This window comes from Danio rerio, chromosome 22, assembly GCF_049306965.1.
Source record: "Danio rerio strain Tuebingen ecotype United States chromosome 22, GRCz12tu, whole genome shotgun sequence".
In the NCBI taxonomy this organism is placed as follows: Eukaryota; Metazoa; Chordata; class Actinopteri; order Cypriniformes; family Danionidae; genus Danio; species Danio rerio.
In genome coordinates this window covers 1,746,970-1,766,710 of record NC_133197.1, presented here as the reverse complement: position 1 = coordinate 1,766,710, position 19,741 = coordinate 1,746,970, and the positions used below count along the sequence as shown (strand labels likewise).

The window sequence follows — 19,741 nt, the reverse complement described above, 5'->3', positions numbered from 1 at the left end:
AATCCATCAAGCTCAATTATGTGTGAGGTGAAAACTGTCTACTTGGCACTAATACATTGGTAAAATCCACTTAGCAAAATTTAAAAAGCAAACATAATACTTCCTAACACATAACAAGTGTTCTCCTGAAGTAACTGCTATAGGGAAACTGATTTTATTAAAATGTAAAGTAAAAAATTACATGGATGGACATTATTGGAAAAGTACCTGAGATTTTGAAGCTGGATAAAAACTTTTATTGTTTACAAATGATTGTAATTCATTAACATACATATAACTGAAATCTGATGTTTGTGAAAAATGAGGAGTTTTCAGGAAGCTTTATTGTACAAAACTATTTTAGGAAGATCCAGAAAAACACTTGTAACTTTTCTCCAAACACTATAAATATACAAAGCCAGTTTAATTGCATTATTATCAATGGGGAAAAGTGCAACACTCATTACGGCAAAGGAAGTCCCGCCTCCTAATCATCAGTCTTTATAACCATGCTCTCGCTACACATTTATTTGCTTGTTATGGTAAGCCACAACAATAATGGCAAAAATTACCTCACATTTTGTTGCTGACTTAAAATTTGTAATTTAATTGCAGGTTCAGTGAGCAGTTATCAAGATTTCAGCGTCCCTCCGTTGTTTATTTAGGCCAGGGGTGTCCAAACTTGGTCCTGGATGGCCGGTTTCCAGCATATTATTTAATTCCAAGCCCAATTCAGCACACCTGAACCAGCTAATCAAGCTCTTTCTAGGTATACTTGAAACTTCCAGCAAGGTGTGTTGGAGGAAGTTGGAGCTACACAATGCAGGACACTGGCCTTCCAGGAGTTTGGACCCACCCTGATTTAGGCCATGTCCGAGTGTAACGGAGGCCAGCTAGTAAGTGCTGTGCAGGAAAACCTCACTCCACTGACCTCTAAAGGTGCTCTAGTGACAGACACTAGAGGCCATGGTCTTCAGCCTCCTTGGTAGAGCAACCGACTCACATGCGGTAAGGTCATCGATACCAGCTCGGAGCAGGTTGGGTGGCGTTGGACCGGTGGGATTACACATATGTACATGGGTATTTTTATAAACAAAATTTACCGCCCACTAGCCAAAATGCAATGTGATGCATGTTTAGGGCACAGCGAACCAACAGGTGGCGATAATGCCACTTTTATGCTGGGTTCACACCAAACGGAGAATTAGGGCTGTTTCTCAATGTGTGTTCTTCAGCAATCTCATATATGGTCATCATCGAATGACAAATTTCAGTTCCAAAAGTCAAGACAGCAAGAACAGGGGATGCGTGAAAGTACCCAGATGTATTCTTGTTAACGAGGACACGGCGATACAGACTTGAGCACCAAACTTACTCTAGAACAGTGGTTCTCAAAGTGGGGGTCGGGACCCCCCGAGGGGTCGCGGGGCAATGAAGGGGGGTCGCCTGGTGATTTTCAAAAATCTATTTATTTTTATTAAACCATAAGAATTACCATATTTTATCCATAACTATACTGAAAATAAAAATAGTCGTTTATAGTTACTATATACTATATAGTTACTATAGTAGCTTATAGTTACTAGTTCTATTGGATTGCGACCCCTGGGGTAATTACAGTATATTAAAGGCAGCAATAGCGTCAGATGCATTTTGATTTTATAACATCAGGTTATACTTTCTGGCACATTTAAAGCACTGACACAAATTTAATTGGTGTGTCTGCGTCATTGCATGCAAGGTTTCTGTACTTATAACCACCTCAGAGGATATTGGGGGTCGCGAGTCACCGGCATTGTTATTTTGGGGGTCGCGAGCTGAAAAGTTTGGGAACCCCTGCTCTAGAAGTTCCAGAAGTCATTGAATAAAGGAGGTGGGAAGCGCAGGATTTTATATAGATTTATTTTTAAAGTTCACAGATATAACCAGGGCTTAATTTGTGCCGAAACACGCCGGATCCGGCACCTCAGTTTACCAATCCCCCTCCTCAACCGGCCTCCTCCCCTGTCCGCTGTTGACTCTCACTTTCTTTAGCCAGTCCACAACCCTCTTCATTTTTGTCTGTGACACCTTCACCCCCTCACTTTCGTCCTCGACACCTCCGCCCCCCTCACTTTTGTCGGCGACAACCCTCTGCACCAACTTCCAACGAGGTTTTTGTGTGCGTGTTATATTTATTGAAAAGAGGGAAAACATTAAATCGTTGTATGAATGCTGTAATGTTTAAATAATAAAACAAATTAAGGTCATGTGACCATCAGGAAGAACACAGCATCTCATCTTTCATAAGACAAATTCTCTGTTCTCGCGGTCTCGAGAGTTCGTTCTTCCGAGGTGACCTGGCAAGAACAGTCTTCACAAGAACGCTAGTCTGTTCTCTGCATTCTTGGAATAGAGAAACTGCCTATGTATTTTCATTAGTAAATCACGCTGAAGTCAATGCAATCAATGCATTCCTGTCTTCTACATTTAGTGTGAACCCAGCCATGTCGGACCTCATGAGGTGAAAACTCTAGGTGTTGTGTCCACAAGACCACACTCTACCTTACCCAAGCCAGAGATTTCAGAAAGTTTTGGTGTCGCTCACTCAATACTCTGTTTTTTGTGTGGACAAACAGTGAAACCACAAAGAAAAGAAGTGCAGATTTAAAAACACCCGTGGTCGTGTGGACAGGGCATGAGATAGGACTTTGGTCTTGGAGGAACTGCTCGAGGCTTTGAAAAATTTGGCAGCCAAATGAACAGACTTTCTTTTAAAGAGACTTTAGTTTCTCTCTAGTGTGAATCCCCTGGTGTCGTTTGAAGTCCCCAGCTCTAACAAAAGTCTTCCCACACTCAATGCACACATACTCTCTCACACCAGTGTGGATCTTCTCGTGTAGTCTTAAACTTGACTGCCATGTAAAACTCTTCCCACACACAGAACATGAATAAGGCTTCTCATTTGTATGAACTCTGAGGTGCTTTCTCAACTCTGAACTACTCAAAAACGCTTTGCTGCATTGATCACATTGGTGTGGCTTCTCCCCGGTGTGGATCCTCATGTGTTGATTGACGTGTGATAACTGTATGAAACTCTTCCCACACTGAGTACATGTGAATGGTTTCTCTTCAGTGTGGGTCCTCTCGTGTATTTTCAGATGTCCTGAATGTCTGAATGTGTTGTCGCAGTGTGAACACTTGTACGGTTTCTCTCCAGTGTGCGTCATCTGGTGCCGTTTCAAATGTTGAGCAGTAATAAAACTCTTCCCACACTCAACGCACATATACTCTCTCACTCCAGTGTGGATCTGCTGATGTCTTCTTAAACTTGACTGCCTTGAAAAGCTCTTTCCACACACGGAACATAAATACGGCTTCTCCTTTGTATGAACTCGAAGATGTTTCTTCAGATCTGAAGGTCTTGAATACAATCTTCCGCATTGGTCACATTTGTGTAGCTTCTCTCCAGTGTGAAACTTCATGTGTAGATTAAGGTTTGACGAGTCTCTGAAACTCTTCCCACACTCAGTACATGTGTACGGTTTCTCTCCAGTGTGAATCAACTTGTGCCTTTTTAGGTTATTTAACATAGTAAACCTCTTGCCGCATAGTGAACAGCTGTATGGTTTCTCTCCAGTGTGAATCCTCTCATGTGTCTTAAGGTTATTTAACATACTAAATCTCCTGCCGCATAGTGAACAGCTGTACGGTTTCTCTCCAGTGTGAGTCCTCTCATGACACTTTAAACTTTGTTTGTTTGTGAAACTCCTTCCACATAAATAGCATGAATTTTGCTGATTTTTTGTATCCACACTGTGGTGGACCTTCATGTCTTCACTCTTCTCCTCCTCCACAATCAGGTCTGAAAAATAAGAAAAGAGTTACATTTGAATTAGTCTCAAATTCAATACTTTTTTTAGGTACTAACTGAACCATCTTGTTACCATCAAGTATAAAAACATCTGAAGCATCCCAATTGATTGGGAACAGCTGTTTTAATAATCTGAACAAGGGAAAGAAAGAAGCTCTTTGCTGTTGGTTTGTGGACAGTCATGGCTAAGACAAATGAGCTCAGTGAGGACCTGCAGGTGCGCATTGTGGGTGCTCACAGGTCAGGAAAGGGTTATAAAACCATACCTAAATGTTTTGAAGAAACAAAGGCGACAGTGCTCAGTCTTATCATAAAACATTGCCGGCAGCTAGCTCTCTGCAACTCTCACATGGTCGCCCACTGAAGCTAAGCAGGGCTGCGCCTGGTCAGTACCTGGATGGGAGACCACATGGGAAAGCTAGGTTGCTGCCGGAAGTGGTGTTAGTGAGGCCAGCAGGGGGCGGCCAACCTGCGGTCTGTGTGGGTCCTAATGCCCCAGTATAATGGTGGGGACGCTATACTGCTCAGTGAACGCCGTCTTTCGGATGAGACGTTAAACCGAGGTCCCGACTCTCTGTGGTCGTTAAAAATCCCAGGATGTCCTTCGAAAAGAATAAGGGTTAAACCCTGGCAACCTGGCCAAATCTGCCCACTGGCCTCTGTCTATCATGGCCTCCTAACCATCCCCATATTCAATTGGCTTCATCACTGTCTCCTCTCCACCAATCAGCTGGTGTGTGGTGTGCGGTCTGGCGCAAAATGGCTGCCGTCGCGTCATCCAGGTGGATGCTGCACACTGGTGGTGGATGAGGAGATTCCCCCCCATTGTGTAAAGCGCTTTGAGTGCCCAGAAAAGCGCTATATATGTATGTATATAAATGTAAGGAATTATAAACACAAGACATTCTGCGATGTGAAAAATCTCTGACGTGGTCAGGATCTAAAAGTGACACCTGTGCTGGCCAGGAGGACAGTGAGAGAGGTATAAAAGTATCCAAGGATTACTACCAAGGCCATCGCGGTGAATCTGGACACTGCTGAAACATTGCAAAACACCATTGAGTTACATAAAGTGACCAAGGAGGACTCCACTTCTCTGGAGACGGCACACAAAAGCCTGGTTCACCTTTGCAAACGCTTATCTGGAATAAAAGACTTGTGGTCTATCAGACAAATACATTAACTTTCGCAGTGGCCTAGCCTAAGTCTTGACTTAAATCCTATTGAAAATCTGGGGCGGGAGCTAAAGATCAGGGTAATGGCAAGGAGACCCTCCAAGAGTTTGGTTCGTATTGCCAGCAATTGGTCAAGACTTTTATCTGTTATGTGTTGGACTCTAGCAGAGCTGCCCTTTGTCACCAGTTCTGTTCTTAATCTTTATGGACAGATTTTCTAGGTATATCCTAGGACCAGTGGGGGACCGGCCCAGGGACCACAGGATTTCATCTCTGTTATTCGCAGACAATGTTGTTCTGTTGGCTTCATCAGACATGGAGCTTCAGCATGCACTGGGGGCGGTTTGCTGCCATGTGTGAAGCGGCCTAGATGAGAATCAGCTGCTCGAAGTCCAGGTGGAGGGGTTCAAGTATCTCAGGGTTTTGTTCATGTTCGAGGGAAGGGTGGAGTGTGACAGGCATATCTGTGCAGTCGATTTCTCAGTCCATTGTGGTAAGATGGAGCTGAGCTAAAAGGAAAAGCTCTCGGTTTACTGCTAAATATTATTTCCTATTCTAACCTATGGTTATGAGATTTGGGTCACAACCGAAAGGACTAAATCTTGGATACAAGCAATCAAAATTAGTTTCCTTCGCAGGGAAACAGGGCAGACCCTTATAGATAGGGTGAGGAGTAGAACTTGGAGTACAGACACTGCTCCTCCACATAGAGAGAAGCAACTGAGGGAACTGATTTGTATGCCTCCTGGTAAATGTCCCAGCAGGAGAAGGCCTCAATGAAGGCCCTGGACATGCTGGGGAGGACTATACTTTATGTCTCTAGGCTTGCAGAGCTGGAGAATGTGTCTATGGAGAAGAGAGTCTTGGGTTTCCTCCTAAGACTGCTGCCCCTGCGACCCAGGTATACTACATGAAAATGTCCTTTAAATGACTGATTTACACAACTGTACTAACTAGCAAACATTTTCATATCATTCTTGTCATTCACAATTATCATGAATTATACATCTTGGTAGGATTGGATCTTCTAGATGACAGATAAATGATCTACTTACTGTGAATGTGCTTTTTGTGTAATCGTAGCGACGATAATCGCGTGAAACTCTTCCCACAATCAGTGCAGTGATACGGTTTCTCTCCAGTGTGGATCCTCATGTGACGCTTGAGATTGTTTTTGCACCTGAAACTCTTTCCACACTGAGTGCAGGTGAAACAGTTCACGGCTGTTCTGTCCATTACAAGAAGTTGTTCTGTCTTTGATTGAGTTTCGCTTTCACTTTTGACATGATGTTTCTCCTCGTCTTCACTCAGTTCTTCACTCTCCTCCTTCACCATCACACCTGAAGATGTACCAATGAACCATTACACTACAAAAAATGCTTTTCGTACTACGATTTTCTCGTTTCTAGTGCAAAAACCTCAAATTGTCTTGTATTAAGCAAAAATATCTTGTTTTCAATTTGAAATAAGTTTATTTTACTCAGCCCACTGACTATTATTTTACGTGTTTTAAAGAAAAACTAAATTTTCACTGATTATTTCTGAAAATAAAACAAATATTTTTGCTTGTTTAGAAAATGCTTCTTGATTTAAGATTTCTTAGATATTTTGACTAGAAACAAGACAAAAGCTTAAAGTAAAAAAAAGCATTGTTTCAGTGTAGATCTTAAGCATGGTTGACTGCTAGTGAAGTGTGAGCACTTCTCCTTTAAAGCGTGTCAATCTCAGATCCTGGAGGGCCGCAACTCTGCACAGTTCAGTTTCAACAATTAAACACACCTGATCAAACTAATTGAGTTCTTCAGGCTTGTTTGAAACCTACAGGTAAGTATGCTGAAGCAGGGATGGAACTAAACTGCAGGGCTGCGGCCCTCCAGGAACTAAGTTTGACAGCCCTGGTTTAAAGAGGGAATCGCAATCCATTCATAAAATTTCGGCATCCATGCCAAATCAATTCTTGATTTCCAATGCAGATTTATCACTATAGCTGTAAGCACAAATAACTCAAATAATAATGACACCAGGAAACCCATTAGCCAACATTTTCCACTGTTGAGCAGGTTATGAAGTCATTTCAAAGTTTGAGCTGCAAAGCTGATTTAGGCAGGTCCCATATTTTAATAATACACAAAAATGAATACAAAAAAGTAATAAAACTGATGAGTTGTTTATTAACAACCTCAATGTCCTTCTGCCTCATTATTGAAGAGTAATGAATAAACACAAACCTATTAGTTCTTCAGTCTCTTCCTGTTTAATTCTGCAGGGTTCTGGATCACTCATCTTCTCACTGTCCTTTAATAAACTCTGTCTTTGTCTTTCACTGATGGCGGCAGAGCTTCAGGAGAAGAAACAGAGAAATCTGATTCATTTACACTGATTGAGGAACTCATTTGTCTTATGTTTTATCTTGTAGGTAGGCATGGGAAGATAACCGGTTTCAAGGTTTACAGCGGTTTGGAAAAGTCAAGGTATTAAAACCGCAAAAATGTTTTAAGATACAGTTTCTAAGGTATGTGTAGGAAGTTTTTTGAGGTGTTTTTCTGTGTGTTTTTGAAGCTAATGAAGATGGTGGTAGAAGTCAATGATTCTAACTATGTAGCCTGACATGTTTACATTTTCTTTAAAATGTAATGCATTGTGGTGAATGTTAAAGAACTCTTTGTTTTTACTGAGACGTTTCAAAATAAATTATTTTACAGCAGTAAACACAATACTGTGATACTGTAAAATCGTGATATTTTTTATCCAATGTTATCATACCGTCAGAAACTTATATCGGTGACAATATGTTATAATGTAATTCACTCTGACACCAATAACATTAACTTAATGTGGTAATTTGTAGATCTGAAGACATCAGTATAATAAATGAGTAGAAAACAAAAAAAAACTTCTCACATGAAAAAAAGAGGCTTTCAGCAGCTCTGATATAAACACTCATTAAACAGCCAGACAGGATCAGCAGCAGATCAGATCATTTTAACAGTTTGCAAGATAAATTAATAAGTTTAAAAACATATTTTTGTGTTTTATAATGTCATATAGTTTTTATATTTATATATCCAGTTTAACAGAAATATTACTAGTACTATTATACTAATAAAATAAGTCGGCTGTTAGCTAATCTACGCGCTTACAGAAACTGAGAAATAATAAAACCTTTAAAAATAACAACACCAAAAACTATCAATTTAATGTTTCCTCCATTAAACTTTATATCTGCTGCAGTAGATTCATATTTCGTCTCTTCATAGATTATATTTATAACTAACACACACGGAAAAACTCCCAAAAACACAAACACATTCACTCATATTGTCCTCTCAGAGCTGCTCTCCGCCTGCTGTATTGTTGTGGTCAGCAGACACACAGATAGAGGTGAACTCAATGCAGAAACTAGTCGCAGATTGTCGCTTTAATAAACTGTAAAGTGTGTTTTATTGTTGTGTAAACACGAGAAAAAGCGTCAACGACTCACCTCAGCTCTGAAGACTCGACGCGGAATGAACGCGTCAGTGCTGACGTCATCACGCTAAGGCGGGCGCAATTGGACGATAATCAAAAACGCCCCAAATTAAATACTACTAAAGCCAAAAAAATCGCTAATGTAGAAAAAAGTCCATGTAACTCAATTACGTGAGGTGAAATACTGTCCATTATGCACTTATAAGTTATTAAAATACACTTAAGCTTAAAAATCAAATGTAATATGCCTCATGACAGATATAACAAGTATAACATTTTCTTCTATCCTTATTGATCAGAGGTTGCCACAGTGGAATGAACCGCCAACTTATCCAGTATATGCTTAACACAGTGGATGCCCTTCCAGCTGCAACCCAGTACTGGGAAACACCCATACGCTATCACGTTCACACACACAAACATTACGGCCAATTCAGTTCATCAATTCCCCTACAGTGCATGTGTTTGGAAACCAGGGCACCTGGAGGAGAACACGCCAACACTGGGAGAACATACAAACTCCACACAGAAATGCCAACTGAACCAGACAGTATTCAAAGCAGCAATCTTCTTGCTGTGAGCGATTGTGTTACCCACTGCGCCAACAAGCTGCCCATGTGGACATCAAATTCTTGCTAAACATTGTGCCACTAAAGTGTCTCAAGCGCCACCAGCTGGACATTATTAGAAGAGCGTCTGAGACTTTGAAACTGGATAAGTTTTATTGGGTGTCATGGTGGCGCAGTGAGTAGCATGATCGCCTCACACCAAGAAGGTTGCTGGATCGAGACTCGGCTAGGTCAGTTGAAATTTCAGTGTGGAGTTTGCATGTTCTCCCCGTGTTGGCATGGGCTTGCTCCAGTTATTGGGTAGGCTAACCTGTCCGAAGTGTATGAGTGGGATATTCATATGCTGGACAAGTTGGTGGTTCATTACGCTGTAGGGACCCCAGATTAATAAAGGGACTAAGCCGAAGGAAAATGAATGAATAAAAACTTTTATTATTTACAAACAATTGTAATTTATTAACATACATTTAACTGAAATCTGATGCTTGTGAATACAGAGGAGAGTTTTCAGGAAGGTACATTTATTTGACGTGTAAAACTCTTTCCATACAAAGATGAAAAATGCCGAATAACACTTGTAAGTTTTCTACATAGACTACACATGAAGACGGTTCAAAGGCATTACCATCAACAAAAGTGCAACACTCGTTATGGCAAACGAAGTACTGCCTTCTGGTTGAAATAGCCAATCATCAGTCTTTATAGCTACGTGGTCTGTACAGATTTGTTTGTTACGGCAAGCAACATCAATGGGATAAATCCAGCGTAGCGGACATTGTAAAAGTGTTTGGGGAAAGCTGAATGAGATTCAAAAGTTTACATTCATATAATTACTAATCACCTGTTTCTAAATGGTCTGTCTATAAAAGTGAGGGGGACGTATCCCCCCCCCCTCCCAACCTATTCATTTAGATAGGACTTTGGTCTTGGATAAACGGCCCCAGGAGGGTTGCAAATATGGTGAGTAATCAGACTATGGGCTCTATTTTAACGATCTAGGGGCAAAGTCTAAATTGCGAAAAGTTATTAAGGGTGTACCCGGACCCACTTTTGCTATTGTAAACCCGCCGGTTCTACACTGCCCAACCCGCTCAGAGCTGGGATTGAATCGGCAACCTTCCACATGGGAGTCAGTTGCTCCAACAAGGAGGCTAAAGACTATGGTCTCTAGCGTTTGACGCTAGAGCACCTTTTAGAGGTCAGAGGAGTGAGGTTTACCTGCACAGCACTCACTAGCTGGCCTCCGTTATACTATTTTAAGGATGGAAAAATACCCTTTGCATTCTGGCGCACGGTCTAACAGGGTTGAGCTTATTCTCTTAATGAGTTCTGGGTGGGTTTTGAGCATAACCTGCATTAAACCAATCAGAGTCTCATTCATGGGGGAGCTCCATGGTGCATTTGCTATTTACATGGCGGACTTTGTAAGAAGAAAAACTAAAAGCTTCACTAGCGACAGCTAAACAGAGCATCTGCAGCGCGAGGATAAAGAACGAGCCTCCTCCATTCAGCCTCTTTACTTTCACTTTTCTTTTACTCTTTACTCCTTTACTTTGCTGGATAAGGAAACTGTTTTGTACGCATTCCACTGATGACATACATTAGCTGACATATTTAATTTTGCTTGTCAAGCACAAAGATGTGCTTAAAACTATTTCTAAATCCAGTTCTAATCTCCAGCAAAGGAATAAATGAACAATAAAAACAAAGTGTGCTCAAACAACTGAGTTATGTCCAAACACACGTCCTGTTCTTATCCACATATGGTGATGCAGACGTCTCCAAAACCTCACAGGCAGACAAATCTAAACTTGTTTTTTTTAATAAAACGAATATAAATATGCATATAATAAATAATACTGCTAATAATAATAACATACACATGCAAATTGTGATGAATAAATTGAGAAAAGACCAGCTCACCTATGAGTCCACAAAGTGGCACAAATGGATTTGCTATTTAAACAACGCTACGCAAAATGTGAAAATTAGAGCTGCGCTGGTCTGAAAATATCAACAAATCGTGCCAAGCACGTCTTCCGCCTTATTGCGCCGAGTGTATGATAAGGCCGCTAAGTTTTAAAGGGACTTCCCTCTATCGTGACTCTTCTAGTGTCGTTTCAAGACTCCAAATAATAATAAAAATCTAAAAGTCTTCTTATTCAGAGTACACAAACTCTCTAGTGTGATGCTTCTGATGTTTTAATAAACCCGACTGCCATGAATAACTCTTCCCACACACAGAGCATGAGTAAGGCCTCTCCTTCGTATGCACTCTCCGATGTTTCCTCAGATCTGGAAGCCTTGTAAATAATTTTCCGCAGAGATCACATTTGTGTAATTTCTCTCCGCTGTGGAACTTCATGTGTTGATTACGGTTCGACAGTTGTCTGAAGCTCTTCCCGCACTCAGTACATGTGTACGGTCTCTCTCCCGTGTGAATCCTCTCATGTGTTTTTAAGCCATTTAACAGGCTAAATCTCTTGCCGCAGAGTGGACAGCTGTAGGGTTTCTCTCCAGTGTGAGACCTCTCATGACACATTAAATGGTGTTTTTTTGCATAACTCTTTCCACATGAATAGCATAAATATTGCTGCTTCTTTCTATCGACACTATGGTGGACCTTCATGTCTTCACTCTTCTTCTCCACAATCAAGTCTGAAAAATAATAGAGAAAAAGTTGAATTATAACAGTCTCAAATTCAATGATTTTTTTTAGGTAAAAACTGAATCACTTTGATACGATCGAGTATCATAAAATGTCTAAAGATTTGGTACCAAATACCTACAATTAATCACTCTCATCCGTGTGTATGACGACTAGCAGAAAATTCTAAGCTGAAATAAAAAAATTCTTGGCCAAAAACCAAAACCACACATGCTTTTTACATTTACTTGTATACATTTAGCGGACGCTGTTATCCAAAGCAACCTATAAAAGAAGCACTCAAAATCAGAGTTGCAGATTAAAAACACTCAGACAAGTGTTATATTTTACTGTATTTGGCTTAACAGTTCTTGGGTGGCTCTGAATTCTACAGAACCCCGGAAGGGACGTAGTGGAGGAGAAAAAAATTGGCTGGATGAAAAGAAAAAAATGGGTGAAAGAAAAAAATGGGTGGAAGGAAAATATATATTTCTACGTTTTTTTGCGTTCTCTCGCAAAACTGTTTCTCCATAAACACTTCCTGTTCACTTCACTCATGTAATGATGTTTACATATTATTCAGTGTGTTTGTCTGTTTAAACATTCACCCGCTCCTCTGTGATCCACTGTAAATGGCGTATACAGAAGCTGATCTGGGATCAGTTTATTGTATGGAGCGCGTCTGTCAGTCAGCGCTTATACATGCATTCGCTGGTTCAGAGGTTGCATATGAAAGGCGACGATCAACGCACAGTATTGATTTAAAGAAAGTGGGATAGAATGGTAAAATATGGGAGAATTTCAGCAAAAACGGGAGGGTTTACGTGAGTGAAGTGAACAGGACGTGTTTGTGGAGAAACAACAACTTTGCCAGAGAACGCAAAACATCTTTGCGAGGGAATGCAAAACTTTGCGAGAGAACGCAAAAACTTAGAAAGAAATATTTTCCTTCCACCCATTTTTTTCTTTCACCCATTTTTTCTTTCAACCAGCCAATTTTTTTCTCCTCCACTACGTCCCTTCCGGGGTTCCGTAGAATGCGCACCTCATAAACTGGTGAGGTTTTTACTTGATGCGTTCGCCGTTGTGGTATATTTTTTTTAAATGACAGGAGGTGTTTAAAAATAAAACACTGTAAAATCAGATGAATAAACAGATGTAGGACATTTTCGGAACCACGTCATATCATCGGTCAAGATTTTGAAGATTATTATTTTTGTCATTTATTAAAATAATTATTAAGATTTTTATAACCATTCAAGTTTTTTTTTTTTAATCAAACTTTGATGCATCACTTGCTTCTGGTTATATTTCGGACATCTCTATCTATTAAAGTTAAATATTAATGACTACAGAACATGAGTTGCTCTACAATTATATTTTTAATTATGGCAAGAATAAAAGCAAAAAACAAAACAAAAGTACACTTACTTAAAATACTGATGTTTTTTTTATTTTATTTAGCCCTTTTCACAAATTACACATTGCTGTCTGGCTAGTTTCTGTCCTCTACTTAGGGTCTACTCACACCGTGCCCAGGCCCGTTTCACGGATCATTTGAGAAGTGTGAGTGCGCTGAATCGGGCTCAAGCACAGTTCACTTGGCCGGCCCTGGCCCGGTTGGAAGAGGTGTGCCCGAGGTCTGTTATAACTTTAACAGACCTCCTCATTCCTGCAGCACGAGAGCTTTATGATTGTTTATGAGCGCCAAAAGTGACGGATCTGTTTGGCGAAATATTTGACTGCATGTGTCACGGCATAACAAACGACTGAAACGATATAACTAGAGACATCTCCTCTGTGCTGCTGAGTGAGAGAGCGCTTCTCACTGAACAGCGCAGCATCGATGACGCAAGCATGCGCAGGCCCGTTTGTGGTGTGAGTGCGGGCCGTCGTGGGAGACGGGAGGGGGGACAAGCGTGCTTTGGCCCGGTTCGAGGCAACTGTACCTAGTGTGAGTACGGCCTTAGACAGGGTTATGCATGGATTAGGCCTGGATGAATTATGAATATGTCTGTACAGTTGTACCTGTTTCAGACAAAATCTCTTCTAAGAGTTTCATATTCAACTCAAATCAACCGTCAAGTCAAAAATTTGTGAGCTCTGCCAGCCGAAATCATGTCGCGCGCACCCAAAGCAAACCTCTGCAAACACAGCGTTGACGTCACATTCGCCGTGCACACAGAGTTAAATAACTGAAAGTTGATTGGCTGTTGTCGGTATTGGCATGTCTGTCTTATTTGTAGTTGTAATAGCGCAATTTACAATTGGATTAGTTGAATAAAGAACTACAACACCACGAAAACTAAGCAACAACAAAGAATTTAAATGAGCATTAGATTTAGCGTTACATGGACATTGGAAAAATAAGACCTGTGCAACAATATTTAAGACCTAGAACAGCTAATTTAAGACTTTTTAAAGCCTAAATTTTCAATTTTAGACTTTTTAGGACCCCGCAGAAACCCTGACTAATACATAAATTAAGTTGACCAAATATTGAAGACAATGAATAATGCAGTTCCTCAACGTCAATGTTAACTCGTTCCTGTAGGCCAATTGGTTCAGACGTGCACCAATTCAGATGCAGATACTTGTTTGCATATGAAACAAGCCATCCAATCTTTCACAAGACTAAGTTTAAATACAAAGTCCAGCCCAAAATTATTCATACCCCTGGCAAATTCTGATTTAGTTCATTTTATTTAACCAGCAAGTTTAAACATGGCCATTTGCCATATTAAAGGAAAAGCCTTTAACTCTAAGTACACCATTCCCACTGTCAAACATAGTGGTGGGAACTTAATGTTTGTAGCCGGTAGACCAGGAAATCTGATCACAGTAAATAGCACCATGAAATAGAAGTAATGCATCAAAATTCTTTCAGGGGTAGCACAGTGGGTAGCACGATTGCCTCACAGCAAGAAGGTCGCTGGTTCGAGCCCCTAGTGCAGGTATGGGCAAACTTGATCCTGGAGGGCCAGTGCCCTGCATAGTTTAGCTCCAACCCTATTCAAACAGACCTCCATATAGAGTTCAAGTGATCTTGAAGACATTGATTAGTTTGTTCAGGTGTGTTTGACTAGTGTTGGAACAAAACTCTGCAGGGACACCAACCCTCGAGGATCAAGTTTGCCCATCCCTGCCCTAGTTGGTCGGTTGGCGTTTCTGTGTGGAGTTTGCATGTTCTCCCTGTGTTGGTGTGGGTTTCCTCCGGATGCTCCAGTTTTCCCCACAAGTCCAAAGACATGTGGTATAGGTGAATTTGGTGAGCTTGTTCGTAGTGTGTGTGTGAATGAGTGTACGGATGTTTCCCACTGATGGATTGCAGCTGGAAGGGCATCCACTGCGTTAAACATATACTGGATAAGTTGATGGTTCATTCCGCTGTGGCGACCCCAGATTAAAAAAGGAACTAAGCCGAAATAAAAAAGAATGAATCAGGTGGTCAGCAAAGAAACTTGGCCCTGGGCACCAGTGGACATTTCAGCACAACAACAACAACAACAAGAGCAAAGTGGTGAAGAAATGGCTGGCAGACAAAAACATTAACCTTTGGCAGAGGCCCAGCCAGAGTCCTGAGCTAAACCCTATTGAGAATCCGTGGATTGAGCTACAGATCAGGGAGATGGAGAACTTCCAACCTGACAGAGTTGGAGCTCATCGAAATACTAGTGGAGACCTGCAAACAGCGGGTCAGCAATTATAGGAAGCGTTTGATTTCCGGTAATAACCAATAAAAGCTTTTCTATAGATTTTTGAAAAGGGTAGGGATAATTCTAGACAGGACACGTTTTGTCCAAATGTAATTAAAAGCTGATTAAAAAAATGTCCTTCATGTACATCATCTTATTATCTTTTTAGGAGAACCCTGTGAACTGGTTCTCTTGTATTTACTGGTGACGTCTCTGCTGACTTCTGAAGTGTTTTGGGCAATATTATCTGTTCAAATTCAGCCAAATGCTTCAGAACTCATTGGCCGTTGCTTCACAGTGCAGATGGAGAATGACCCAAAGCATACTACAAAAGCAAGCAAAGAGTTCTTGAAGGGAAAGAAGTGAAATGCTATGCAACGGCCAAGTCAATCACCTGACCTGAATTCGATTGAGCATGCATTTCACTTTCAGAAGACAAAACTGAAGGGAAAATGCCCCAAGAACAAGCATGAACTAAAAACAGTTGCAATAGGTCTGGCAGAGCATCCCCAGGGATGAAACCCAGCATCTGGTAATGTCTATGTGTTCCAGACTTCAGGCTTTGCTACCAAGTATTAAAAAGAAAGTTTGATTTTTATTATTAGTCTGTCCAATTACTTTTGGTCCCTTAACAAGTGAGAGGCACATATGCAAACTGTTGTAATTCCTACAGCGTTCACCTGATTTGGATGTAAACCGGCTGAAATTAAAGCTGACAGTCTGCAGTTAAAGCACATCTTGCTCATTTCAAATCCATTGCGTTGGTGTATAGAGTCAAACATGTTAGAATTGTGTTGATGTCCCAATATTTATGAACCTGACTGTATTAAATGTGGCCTAAATGACTGATTTACACTTATGTACCAACCAGAAAACATTTTCTTTCTATTAATTTTATTTATAATTAAATTAATTCATTCAAAGGTCTTTGGTTACATTCACTTTACATTAAGCAAATCCTTCAAACTATTCACAATCATCCTAAATAATACATATCGGAAGGGCTGGGCCTTCAGAGGATCCACTTACTGTGAATGTGCTTTCTGTGTAGTTGTAGAGAAGGTAATCGTGTGAAACTCCTCCCACAATCAATGCAGTGAAACGGTTTCTCTCCAGTGTGGACCATCATGTGGCGCTTCAGACTATTTTTGCAGCTGAAACTCTTTCCACACTGAGTGCAGATGAGACCGTTCACGGCTGTTCTGTTCTCATTCTTGACATGATGTTTCTCCTCATCTTCACTCGGTGCTTCGCTCTCCTCCTTCACCACCACATCTGAAAATTAAGTCATTTATACCACAAGATTATTTTACACTGAATTTTTACCTAAACATTTCCTAACTTTACGAATAATCATTTTAGGCTAAAGTGGTGTGTGTAAGAATTTGTAGTATGGAGTACAGCGCCATCTGTTGGTAAAAAAAACTGATCTCAGAACTAGTAAATAATTTCATGCTTGACTTGTGTGTGTGTGTGTGTGTGTGTGTGCGTGTGTGTGTGTGTGTGTGTGTGTGCGTGTTTAGGTGAGCTGAGCTGATCACAGACAACTGATTTAGATAAACATATTAATGTTAATTTTCACTTTTAACAGCATTGTAGTTATGACTAGCTTGTAGTGTGATCAATGTTTGGGCTAGCTGAAGATTTGTTTGGAAGCAACTTGTTAACAATTAAAATTTTGCCAAACGACTCAAAAATAGATTAGTTTGGCCCAATCCCAATTCTACCCCTTACAATCACATGAAAGGGTAGGGGTGTCCCAATTCTCTTTAGCTTGAAGGCAGAGGGCTAAAGGGAAGGGCTGGATACCCCTTGAAACCCCTTTTTCAGCACCACAACACAAACAGTTTGAGATGTAAAGTTGATTCAGGCATGTCTCATAATCAAAAACACAAAAATTAAGACAAATTAATATGAAAAAAGAACTAAAATGGATGAAGTGTTTAAAAATGAACAACCCGACTGTCCTTCAGCCTCATTATTGAAGAGTAATGAATGAACACAAACCTATTAGTTCTTCAGTCTCTTCCTGTTTAATTCTGCAGGGTTCTGGATCACTCATCTTCTCACTGTCCTTCAATAAACTCTGCCTTTGTCTTTCACTGATGGAGCTTCAGAGGAATAAACAGAGAAATCTGATTCATTTACACTGATTGATTAAATAAATCAGATCATATTTATATCTCTAGGTGATAGATACAATATGTGATTATGTAATGTAGCGGACACCAATAACATGAACCTAATCTGAATGAAGTAAAAACAGGAACTTAAATACAGAGGATTTTAGCAGCTCTGAAAATATTGTTGAGCATCAGACTATAAACACTCATTAAACATCATTCGGGATCAGTTCATTTTAAAACTGTGTTGGCAGGATATATTTCAATAGTAAATGCATACTTTTTAATTGATATCCAGTTACACTTTGTTTTTATCTAGTTTAATATTAGAGCTATTACATGCAAATGTCAACCTTGCCATGAAAAAAATTCAGGTTTACCAAAATACGGAAACCGTTTCTAAGCCTTTTTATTAGCAAGTATTTTACAGTACTCTAGAAATACTCAGAAATGTATCGGTCAGTGTTTTCAAACTATTATATTTGATTTACCAAAGTCACACCAGGGGTGTAGTGGACATTTTAAAAGCCGAGGGGACAGCTGTATGAAATCCAAAGGGTTACATTCTTTATCACCTGTTTCTAAATGGTCTGTCTCTAAAAGTGGGGATGCACATCCATAACGGCACTTTTTCCTTATAAATGCAAAAATTTTAAATAAAATCAAAACTGTTTGTTTTTATTGTTAGCCAACTCTTATTTTTATGATTATCATTGTTTCTTTTGGGTTGTGCAGTTTAATTCACAGAATTTCTACAAAGTATGTTGTGTACTGTAAACTCACAGACTTTTTTGTCACATACATAACGCATGTTTATTTTCTATTTTAAGTACAAAACATGTTTACATTGTTGATATTTTTCTGATCCCATAACTCTGTATAGAGATAAAGTTAGTTTTATGTTTGCACATTCATTTCCCAGAGATGGGTTGCAGCTGGAAGGGCATCCGCTGCGTAAAAATGTGCTGGATAAGTTGGTGGTTCATTCCGCTGTGGTGATCCCGGATTAATAAAGGGACTAAGCCGACAAGACAATGAATGAATGAATGTATTCGCACATATAGACTTTCCCCTTAACAATATAATTTCATAAAAGTATAATTTGCAAGCTCTAAATAGCGAAATCATATTAGCAGCCAATGACTATCAAAGTCAACATTGATCACAGTCAAATTATCAGTGTTAATGTTGTTTTCAAGTCATACTTGTATGCTAATTCCGATCGAATATTCAAAGTAACATAAAACAATATAGAGACTGCTAAATGAACGAATGTGCGAATATAAAACCAACTTTACCTCTATTAACTTTGTAGTGAGTTCTGGAAAATATAAACAAATGTTTTAATATAATGTTAACATATACTTTTTATGTGAATTTATGCTTTGAGTTTTTACTGCAAATGTCACATCCGTAACACTGCTCATTAGCATTCATACCACTAAATTAGATTGTTAGCAAATCTATGTACAGACACTGAGAGAAAAAAAAAACATTTGTAGTAGATTCACGTTTTGTTCAACTTGTAAACATTTAAGTTTATTTACATATCGTAGCGATGTTACGAATACAAACGTAGAAAAAACATTAACATAGAACCCAAACACATTCACTCATATTGTCCTCTCAGAGCTTCTCTCCGCCTGCTGTATTGTTTTGGTCAGCAGACACACAGATAGAGGTGAACTCAATGCAGAAACTAGTCGCAGATTGTCGCTTTAATAAACTGTAAAGTGTGTTTTATTGTTGTATAAACACGAGAAAAAAGCGAAAACGACTCACCTCAGCTCTGAAGACTCGACGCTGACTGAACGCGTCAAGCGCTGACGTCATCACGGCGAGGCGGGAGCAACGGCGGTTCAACAAAAACACGCCAAATTAAAATTCTACCGACAAGTCCAAACATTGTGAGAGACCGTCTGCTAGACACTTAAAACGTAGTTAAAAAAATGCACCTTAAAAAAAGCAAACGTAACAAAATCATCTTACTGAGGTAACTATCAGGAAATTAGATTTTAACAAAATGTAAGAATGAATACTTTAAAAATGCTTGAAGATATATAATAATAATGATAATGATGGGAAAACAAGCATATCATGACTAAAATAAAGCATGGTCTCTCTATAAAATGTGAAGCCTCTCTTTTCAGAAAACACATAATTTGTACATCATTTAACAATATGGCTGGGCAATCTGGCCTGAAATCAAAATCTTAATTAATTTAACATTTG

General features: G+C 39.7%; 2 protein-coding genes across 3 annotated transcripts in view; both read right to left on the bottom strand.

The window, feature by feature from the left end:
• The window catches only part of si:dkey-1b17.5, a 38,901-nt gene extending 30,360 nt beyond the window's left edge, over positions 1 to 8,541 (bottom strand). Inside the window, exons 1-4 of one of the 2 annotated variants that reach the window (XM_068216196.2) lie at positions 8,489 to 8,541; positions 7,236 to 7,345; positions 6,063 to 6,347; positions 214 to 3,823 (exon numbers count right to left, since the gene is read on the bottom strand). In XM_068216196.2, the coding sequence (XP_068072297.1) occupies positions 2,733 to 3,823; positions 6,063 to 6,347; positions 7,236 to 7,345; positions 8,489 to 8,538 (1,536 nt within the window). In that variant the 5' untranslated portion in view covers positions 8,539 to 8,541 and the 3' untranslated portion in view covers positions 214 to 2,732. Of the gene's footprint in view, positions 1 to 213; positions 3,824 to 6,062; positions 6,348 to 7,235; positions 7,346 to 8,488 lie in introns of those variants that run through there. The other variant, XM_068216197.2, reaches the window with a different exon arrangement.
• A 915-nt stretch (positions 8,542 to 9,456) lies between these two features.
• On the bottom strand, positions 9,457 to 19,318 carry si:dkey-1b17.1. The gene is made up of 4 exons (XM_068216520.2): positions 19,292 to 19,318; positions 17,394 to 17,497; positions 16,416 to 16,661; positions 9,457 to 11,702 (listed from the first exon to the last, which is right to left on the bottom strand). The coding sequence occupies exons 2-4, from the start codon at positions 17,446 to 17,448 to the stop codon at positions 11,203 to 11,205; spliced, it is 801 nt and encodes a 266-aa protein (XP_068072621.1). The 5' UTR covers positions 17,449 to 17,497; positions 19,292 to 19,318; the 3' UTR covers positions 9,457 to 11,202.
• Positions 19,319 to 19,741: the final 423 nt, after the last annotated feature.

Excerpts from the sequence above, each read along its gene's own strand:
- si:dkey-1b17.1 (XM_068216520.2), bottom strand. The coding sequence starts at position 17,448 with ATGAGTGATCCAGAACCCTGCAGAATTAAACAGGAAGAGACTGAAGAA. Across the intron at positions 16,662-17,393 it reads AGAGACTGAAGAACTAATAG|ATGTGGTGGTGAAGGAGGAG; the intron begins GTTTGTGTTCAT and ends CTTAATTTTCAG. Across the intron at positions 11,703-16,415 it reads ACACAGAAAGCACATTCACA|ACTTGATTGTGGAGAAGAAG; the intron begins GTAAGTGGATCC and ends ATTATTTTTCAG.